Source organism: Pseudorasbora parva, chromosome 17, assembly GCF_024679245.1.
Source record: "Pseudorasbora parva isolate DD20220531a chromosome 17, ASM2467924v1, whole genome shotgun sequence".
In the NCBI taxonomy this organism is placed as follows: domain Eukaryota; kingdom Metazoa; phylum Chordata; class Actinopteri; order Cypriniformes; family Gobionidae; genus Pseudorasbora; species Pseudorasbora parva.
Window position 1 is genome coordinate 33,945,753 of NC_090188.1, and position 10,143 is coordinate 33,955,895.

General features: G+C 37.7%; 1 protein-coding gene and 1 long non-coding RNA gene across 2 annotated transcripts in view; both read left to right on the forward strand.

Annotated features, from left to right (window-relative positions):
• ttc7a (tetratricopeptide repeat domain 7A) overlaps positions 1 to 2,542 on the forward strand; it is a 77,365-nt gene extending 74,823 nt beyond the window's left edge. Inside the window, exon 20 of the mRNA XM_067421401.1 lies at positions 672 to 2,542. Coding sequence (XP_067277502.1) covers positions 672 to 890 — 219 coding nt within the window. The 3' untranslated portion in view covers positions 891 to 2,542. The remainder of the gene's footprint in view (positions 1 to 671) is intronic.
• Positions 2,543 to 4,523: 1,981 nt separating this feature from the next.
• Positions 4,524 to 6,343, forward strand: LOC137044997 (uncharacterized). The gene is made up of 3 exons (XR_010898669.1): positions 4,524 to 4,605; positions 5,786 to 5,887; positions 6,241 to 6,343. It is a non-coding gene; the product is annotated as an uncharacterized lncRNA (long non-coding RNA).
• Positions 6,344 to 10,143: the final 3,800 nt, after the last annotated feature.

Sequence of the window (10,143 nt, forward strand, 5' to 3'; positions counted from 1 at the left end):
ATTTGCCGCGAATGTACTGCAAATGCTCTAAAGAACACTGAAGATGTGCAGAAATGAGACCTACAGCTCTCTGCTTGCAGTATGTCAGTGACGCTTGTCAGGTAAAGGAGTGAAACACACTCAAAATAAATTTTTATCAAACCATAGGTCATTAATAGCGGTTCACTTCCGTGATTTTGTACAAATGTGTTCACATCAGCAATGAAATGTACCAAAGTTCACATGAACCGAACCCCAGACCACCTTTTTAAGCGGACTCGGGTACGGTTCGCGGGTGCCGCCCGAGTTCGGAAAAACACGTTCACATCATCCAAACGTACTAAATTCTGATGTCAATCGAACTGGGTGCGCACCAAAAATGTGTGTGAAAGCACCCTTAGTGTGTTTTGCCCTGTCTGTCTGTGTGTGTGTACGTATGCCCTTTTGTATCAGTTGAGTCTACAACTATTTTCTACCGATTACAAGTTTGACCCATTTCCACTTTACCACTTTGATTTATAGAGCAATGCATAACATCAGCACACAATCACAAACTTCCCAAACTTCCCATGTTTTTCTTGCCGAGCGCTTGAAGTTTTAATCTAGAACATATAAAAAGATGAACAGTTCCGCAAAAATACATCACACATCAGATCAAAGAGCAGTGTAACTCTCTCACTTCCTTTCCACAGGGGAAGTTGTTGGTGCGCACAGGCCGCGTGGGTCTCGGGGAGAAGATGCTGAGGGACGCCATACAAGCCCAGAACACGGCACATGAGGCCTGGAGCGCCCTGGGGGAGGCGCTGCAGAGCAGAGGCTGCACACAGGCTCCGGACTGCTTCCTCACCGCACTGGAGCTGGAGTCCAGCTGCCCTATTCGGCCCTTCACCATCATCCCACGAGAACTCTGACACATCTATGACACTCATATACACGAAGGAAATGCTGGCTTTCGATCACTTTAATGACACATACTATATAACAAAAACACTGCAGCGTGATCACATTAGTGAAATTTCACAATGCTGGCTTTCAATCACTTTAATAACACATACTATATAACAAAAACACTGCAGCGTGATCTCATTAGTGAAATTCAAAAGCAAACAAGGTCCAATGTGTATTGAGTAGTGATGCATGAAGTCACCCAGCTTTCTTTTGTCCAATATGGCAAATTAAAATATAAATGAAAAACTTCCAGACTGCATGAATACCCATTGAAACGTCTGCAATACTTCACAGAGCAACAAAATATGTGTCCTTAAGTCTTTAAGGACTCATTTTCTGTTGCTCTGTAAAATATTCACAGTTCACCAAGAACGATAACTATAACTGTAATATTCGCATCCAAAGGACAATAACATTATTTATTATAGGCACATGCTACTTTTTTGTTGACTGAAACTTTAAATGACTGCACTCTTTATATCACATGGATTCTGATTGACTGTCAGTTTTTGTGATTCCAATAATATCATTATTATTTATCGTTAGAGTTATGTTGAGAAATACAAGGATTATTAGAACTTTATAGTCCTGTGTGGATGGACATTAAGTCTGTCGGAAGTTACCAAAACAGCTAACACCTCTAGTGTGAAAAGCCCTACACTGTAGTTACCTATATTATTATGATATCATACACTCAGTGCACTGAAATATCACGCTGCCCTTGTGACCAAAAACATATATGACAGAATGACTGAACACATAAGACATTTTCTCTCTAATTGCAATGTGTTTTGCACATATGCTGCAACATGTTCAAATACTTTTTTTAGGGAAATTGTTCTTTATTCTTTAGCTCACTTTAAATTCTTTAAGTATTTATACACCCAATTATTATTTGTACTGTCTGTTGGTTAAAGATTATTCTTCTGATAAAGAGTGATTTTGCAATCCCACTGTCATTGTTTTGTTTTTGTTTTCTTCGTTTTTTTCTCCATTCCTTATCAGTTTCGGTCCTGTAGCTGCACAGCACTTAGTTAAATATCTTATGTAATGTTTCCAGTGCTGTTGGTGGTGAAACCCTTGGTCTTCTTTCTCTGGGGCGGCTGTGGTTGCCTAGCAGCCAGGCCGTGTTTGAGTTTCTGGGGAGGCTGTTGGATCTTCAGCACGTGGGTCTAAAGCCTCATGGAAAACAGCATTGTGCTATTTTAGCCGGTTCTGTTTGATGACGGGATCAAGATGTTAATTAGGGAGAGCATTGAACAAATGCGTAGACCATTGAGTTGGGTTATGTAAGTGTTATAAGTGGGATTCTTGTTTACTTGCACACATCTTCAGTATACATGCCCACTGTTTCTCCTGGTACAGTTTAACAAGTGTTCTTGAAATTGTATCTCTATTATACTCCCATTTCTATTGTTTGGAACACGTTTTTCTGGCCTTGCTTGTTTTGGCATTGTATTATTTTGAATCACTTTCACATAATGTATAGACTGCTGCATAAACTCTTGACTACCGGAATGATAAGAAGGTCTTAAATCGAGCAAATAACATTATATTCTGTTCTAAAATTGAAATTATTAATATTTGTTTTAATCATGACATGGCAGGGTTTTTGCAGGTTCTCAAATGTTTAAACCTCTCCAAATAAACATAATATTACTTAATATTATTGATTGAAATGTTCATTGATTATGTTCATGCGTATAGCTTATATTTTTCTTTGTAAAAAAATAAAAAATAAAAATAAATAACTAAGAATTCAAAGATGCCCAAAATGGCAAGATTACATTGCTTAATGGTAGTCATGTTTCACTCATAATGCAAAACAAATGATATATACACCGATCAGGCATAACATTATGACCACTGACAGGTGAAGTGAATGACACTGATTATCTCTTAATCATTACCTGCACCTGTTAGTGGGTGGAATATATTAGAAAGCAAGTGAACATTTTGTCCTCAAAGTTGACATGTAAGAAGCAGGAAAAAGGGCAAACATAAGGATTTGAGCGAGTCTGACAAGGGCCTTATTGTGATGGCTAGACAACTGCAGAGCATCTCCAAAACTGCAGCTCTTGTGGAGTGTTCCCAGTATGCAGTGGTGAACCGGCGACAGGGTCATGGGTGGCCAAGGCTTATTGATGCACATGGGGAGCGAAGGCTGGCCCTCCGATCAAACAGATGAGCTTCTGCACTGTAAAAAAAATTTGTTGGTTTTTGTTGGTTTAACTTAAAAAAAGTAGTCACCTTAACATTTTGAGTTAATTGAAATTAAAAATTTGACTTGATACAATGAAGGAAATGTGTTTAATAAATAGAAACTCATGCTATTATTGTATCTGAACCACATAAAAAAATTGATAAATCATGAAAATAGCACTATTTGGCATGTTTCACTGCGTTTTTTTCTAAATAATTTTTTACAGTGTGTAGCTCAAATTGCTCAAGAAGTTCATGCTGGTTTTGATAGAAAGGTGTCAGAATACACAGTGCATTTCAGTTTGTGGCGTATGGGGCTGCATATTCACAGACCAGTCAGGGTGCTCATGCTGACCCCTGTCCACCACCGGAACACCAATGTATTTTTATATACTTATATATTAAGTATATTATTATAATTAATATATATATATATATATATATATATATATATATATATATATATATATATATATATATATATATATATATATATATATATATATATATATATTAAGAATTTAGTAGTGTAGAATACAAAATAATTTTACAGTTACGAGAGTTTAATGACAATCACCACTGAGGATAATTGTAATTAGACAAAATTACTTGCAAAAAAAAAAAAAAACCACAACATGTTTATAGTTACAATAAAATGTATTTTAATAATCAAATAACATATCCTAATAGTCTACCTTTTAATTTTTTAACTCTATCAAGAATTAATTTATTTTATGTCTCTCTTTTAGCAGTTGTCCCGCGATAGGAGCAGCAGTGGTGATATATGGGATTATTTGGAGAGGTTGTAACTGTTAAAGTCATGCTATCCATCACCTGCAATCAGATGATTATCCAGTGGTCCATTTCCCAAATGTATTAATGATTTCAAAAAACATTAAACAACTATGGTCGCAAATTCTTTTCAACTCTATTCTTAACGACAGAACTTGCGACCACAGTTGCTTTTGGGAAGCATACCCCACACCTGCCAAGCCCACTGTCCCAACATAACAAAGTTCCTGTATGGCACACACAGGAGAGCTGAGGTAATTATTTTTCACACATTTTGAAAGAAAAGGGAATGTTTGATGGAGGCTTTTGAAGTGGAAGCTTACCCTTTGGGATTTTTTTTAGTTAATGAAGCACAACAACTGGGTTCAAAACTTTTAAGACAGAAGTACCATGAGCTTTGATATTGTTAGAGGAATAGTTCTATCAGGGATTGGACAAAATGACGATAGTAGAGTCAGATGAGCAATGAACAGGTAAGGACAAGGTTATTATAAAAGCAGTAAGAACACAATTGAATGTAGGTAATTAATGATGAACAGGAATAGAAATAGCTAAAGAGTCTATGGATGATTATAACTGGTTTTGTCTTGCAGGTTTCCAGACATACACACACCAGAGAAACTAAACGAGGAGATGGAGGACTAGGTTTCAACTTGGATGACTTTTGCAACTGGAAAATCCCAGGTAAGTTTGCAGATAAATGAGTCAGTGATCTTCAGAAAAGTACTGATGGTGTGCTTTTGAAACTAAAAAAAAAATAGTTTACAAAGTGCAAGTTTTTGAAAATTAAACCATTATTGTCTATAAATTTGCTACTTACCAAATTGTGTTTTATTAACGTCTATACCTACCCTAACCCTAAACCTACCCTTACAATAATGCAAATACTGTAATTAAATGATGCAGTATTATTGTGTGCATACCCAGTGCCCGTAGTTGTATCTCTTACGTGCTGGATGTGGTATGACGACATCACCGTTTCACAAAATATACAGATTGACTGTACTCACGAAAGCGCAAGGGTGTTCGTTTCAGATTTATCCACTCTGGGACCTGGTTTCAAAAAATATGGGGTCCCAAAATGCTCCCAAAATGCCCAAAATGCCGGATCCGTGTGAACAAAAGGCTGATACTATAAAAAAAAAATTACGCATTCAGCCAGAACCTGTCTAGACTATTTCTGTACGGTATAAGTAAGACCCTGATTAGCTGGTTAGGGTGTATTTAATTGGGGTTGGATCTAAACTTTTGCTACTGTTTTCCATTTTTAGTACATTGTTGTGGTGTAAACATATTTTGAGTGAGTGAGGGTGAGCCTGTCGTAATTGTGACAAGTTCAACCAAAATGATTCTGTCATCATTTACTCACCCTCATGTCGTTCCAGACCTGTGACTTCCATCAATATGTGACACCTAAAATAAGATATTTTGAAGAATGTAACCAGTTTCAGTAACTATTGATCAATGCCGTTATATGTAGCTTGCGTAGGTCACATTCAATTATGGTCTTAAAGTGACAGCAGCTTTATGTCATTTAATGTTAATCATAACAAAAGAAAATGAGAGAATCATCCACTGCTCTTCACCGAATAACATTTGCAACTTTAATAAGAATCAGTGTATATTAAATTAAAATATTTTGAAACATATGCAATGTTTTATTTATTTAATACATTTGATTTCTTTATTAAATTTCTGTATAGTAGGCTATTATTATTGTAATGTAGACGCATGCATTTTCTGTAAAGCTGCTTTGAAATAATATGTCTTGTGAAAAGCACTGACTAATAGAGGTTCAGAGCAGGTTTTCATCAAGGATATCTCTTGACATTGCTGCATTCATCTTTTCCTCAACCCTGACTAGTCTCCCAATACCTGCCGCTGAAAAACATCCCCACAGCATGATGCTGCCACCACCATGCTTCAGGTAATGAGTGGTTCCTGGTTCCTCCAGACATGACGCTTGGTAGGTGAAGCAGAATTATGAATAACAAAATTGTAGTATTTAAATCAAATTCATATCAGGAAAAACATAGTGAATGAATGAATATCCAAATATTGCCGTTTAGCATATCTTACAGAATATAACAATTATCAATGTCCAAAATCCTTTAAATTTGAATCTGATCCATTGTGTAAAATGACTGGGTTATTAGAAGTCAGCACACGCAGGTCATCACTAATGAGTGCATTTGTAATGTTCCTGGTCATTTGTTTATTCACCTGGATTGATTATGTGCTAATGAAAAAAGTGATCACCGTCCTGAGAAAACCTCTCTCAGGTTTCACTCTCTGTGTGTGCTCTCTGGTTACTCACAGGTGGCAGACCAGCCCTGCTGCTCCCGCTCAGACTGTGGCAGGACTCTAGAGTCATGGAAGGTCAGGTGTCCAGACTGAGTTACAGCCCAGACAGATGGCTGCCCACAGATTGATAGGTTTCATTTTTGATGAAGAAGGTACAAATGTATGATGATGGAAAATGACACAAAATGGGGCAGTTAAAAACTATAGCATAGAATGGCTAGAACCGATGCTATTTAATGCATTCTGAGTTTAATTATCATGCTTAACATGGCCAAAATTTGAATTGGACATATTACGGAATATCTTTGTGCCAAATACACGCCTTCAGGATTCAAATATGTTTCGGAAAAGAATTTCAAGTATGGCCCTGTATGACATCATAAAGGGCGGAATTCCTTGTATGGGCATTTCTCTCGGATAAGGCCATGCGCAGTCAACCAGAGCGAGAGCAAGAGCAAACCAATCAACAAGCTTTGTTCAGGTTACGGAAGCCGTCGGCAGCTCTGTCATTTTGTGTTTAGACCATGAAATCAACAATGTCACTAAATAAGTGTGTTTTTGGTTGTGAGGGAAAGATGACCTTGTTCAGCTTCCCAAATAACCCAGCAATAAGGAAAGAGTGAATGCAGTTTGTTCTGCCGAAAAAGTAACAGAGTTTTGCAAGTGTTTTTGTTTGTTCCCGGTCATGAGACAAAACCCCAGGCGTTGAGTGAAACTGCATAAAATGTCTGTGTTTTGTTGGCAATCGGCGCGTAAGCATAACAACATGCGGTGTAAACAACATGTATGTATAGTGAATCGAGAGTTATCCAGGGATAATGCAATGATGTTTTGTGTGTGTGTGTGCTAATTACACTTTAGCTCCGCCCACTACACATCTCCACAATCTTGGCTGTTTTTGGAAAGAATATGTACAGCGTATCTGTCTTATGTAAATATGATAAAACTAAAGACTCTCCAGAGATATGAAGGATGCAATACTACTCTATAGGTACTCAATAACATGAGATTTGCAGAAACTGTGTGTGTAACCTTTAAATCTTTTATTTTTCACTGAATTAGCTTCAGCAACCAAAAGTTTTTTAAGGTGGCCTTGCATTCACCCTCACATTAGGTATGCTTAGTCAGTTGATGTTCTCAGGATAGACCAGTTTATTGCACTGTTCATATTTCACAAACAATTGTATACATCTCACACTGTCCTGATCCCAGACCATCCTCTTTAAAGTATTATGAGTCATATAATTGACCTGTGATGTAGTACCAGCACCTGTCCATTGAAATGTAAAATGATACAAGACCTCCAGCCACTTTTGTCTTGCCTGATATTGACTCTGAACATGACCCTGTTAGAAAAGACTTGTATGATTTGCATGAAGCCCTACAGCGTCACCTTACTGCACACTCGTCTCAGTTGTTCACATTCTATTTTGGGAAGAATGGAAATGGTCACCATTTCAGCTGCGCAATAACACTTACTCACTTATGTTGGGTATGTGCATACAATTTTGCATTGACTTTGTGCAGTTGTTGATTTGACACCAATACTTTCTTATTTATAAAACGACAGCACCAGCAATATAAAAATGTTTGAATAAATCCAATAAAGAGTGTGACGCAGAATGAACAAGGAATAGCAACAGAGAATTTAATGAGCACAGAGAGTAACGATTTACCATTAACTACAGCGAACAGAGAACTAAGAAAACGGAGGGCTTATATACACAGAGATGACAATCAACAGAACAGGGAACAGGTGTGTTACTAATCAGAATCAGGGTCATTCGTCTTTACGCCATTTCTACGTCCAATTTCCATTTTCAATCAGATCAAGTCCTATCACAGGGGTTTTCAAACCTGTTGGGTCCTAGTTTGGTTTAAAAGTCCAATCCGAATGAAAATACTCCATGTAAACACCTCAATCATAATAAAAATGCCCAAAGGGGTGGGATTGAAAGTGGTGAGATAAACCGGTAACACTTTACAATTACTCGGTAATATAGGCTGTATACCGAGTCTTTCCGGGAAAAAAACGAACTACTGGAGGCGTATCGTGTGGGCGGAGCTAAAGAATGACGAGTGCGCACAAAGCAGTGACGTCCTCAAGCGTGGAGAAACCCATGGCTATCGATCAGATTCAGCTAATACAGATATGATCCAGAATCAGATTCGGAGGCTGAAATAAATTGAACAGGAGGAACAGCAACAGCAGGACGTCCGTCTCTGTGGTATGTACTGTATTTAGTGGCCTGTCAACATTTGTGTGTCTTTACTCACAGTTTATGAGGACATGATTCGGTTTATGGACTATTGTATGCGACTAAACCTTAGCAGTAGCAAGCAAAACGGTTTGGCACGTCAGACTAGTGTAACGTTATACACAGAACAACAATGGAGTAACCATTAGCGCATGTAAATGATGAAGCACGCGATCGTGTCGTTTACTGATGTTTACTCACGCAACGATAGCCAACATCACAGACATTTGAAGCAGTTTTACTCACCGGCTGCTTCCAAAGCAGGACCAAACCTTTATCGCTGGGAACGCTCCGTCAAAAACACACTTCTTTGGTATGATTTGGTGAAGTCCTGTGACAGCAGTGACCGTGGAGATCCACTTTGCGACGCGACTAAAGCGATGTTGTGAAGCTTCCCGTCATTTCTGCGTTCAAATCGGTTCAAATGCAGCACTGCCTTCCCGGAATGCTGTGCTGAAGCGTTGAAGTCGCTTGATGTCACCCGTAGGAATAAAGTGGAGCGCGGCGCGGACTATAACGACTTAAGTGTTCACGGACGACTGAATCTGCAGCTGAGCGAGTGTTTATGGGCGTGCAGCCCAAACGGCCCATACAAGGACCTTCCGCTCTATCGACGTCAAGTCGAGCCATACTCGAAAAAAACTCTCCGAAACTTGTATTTTTTGTATTTTTGACACAGAAATACTCCATCAAACGTCCAACATTAGTTTTGGAAATTCTGTCTATGTTTAGGATGGGAATCCAACTCTTTAACAGTGTAAAAAGCTCAGTATGCATGAAACAGCATTTCATAAACTAATAACAGCTTTCCCTTTACTGAAAAACACATAAAATAACACTTTATTCCATACATTTTATCTCCTAGCACAGTCCCTTGCAAAGCACACTGGGAACTACACATCCATTGTCCAGTTAGTTATGTCAGCACAAATATTGTATGTAGTTTTAATGCAAATGTATTAAGTAAACTTCAGTTTTAAATTTATTAGGCTGATTGAACACATTTCGACACAACTAAATTTAATTAGGTAAAGTAAACATAATTTAAATGTGTCTTATCTATGAAGGGCCTGAATCATTACAACTCTTTATATATTTTAGTCACCATGAAATTAAAATTGACTATACTTTTCTTATCTTCTAATAATCATATCTTCTTCATTTTGCAGTATTTATTAATGTCTCCTTGTTTTTGTTTTTTTATATTTCCCATGCTGTGTGTAATATAGATGTTTGTGAATGTAAACATTCTACAAAGTGGAAAGTGCACGATATATAAAGTGATTGTCTTCCAGAAGAAAGTCACTCTGCACTCTGAGGTCATTTGTAATTCAAATCCCACTGCGTGAAGTTTCTATCTAATTAGAAAAGACATTTGCATAATGCCCGCCAATGTTGTAAGTTGTCTGCACCACAAACAACTTGACCAGCCCTCATACACGTAATTTTACTGACTACTTCTCAAATTTCAATACAAAATGCTTGCCCTTAAATGGGTCAGTACCCAGTTTATTTGGACCAGTTTGCTCCCCAGAATCATAACCGGTAAGTAATAATTATTGATGTATATATTTTCAACCAGCTGTACAAAAATGGCGTATACATTCCTTTACATTGCACACTCGCACTCTTCATACGCATTATCATGTGATCGTGTTGA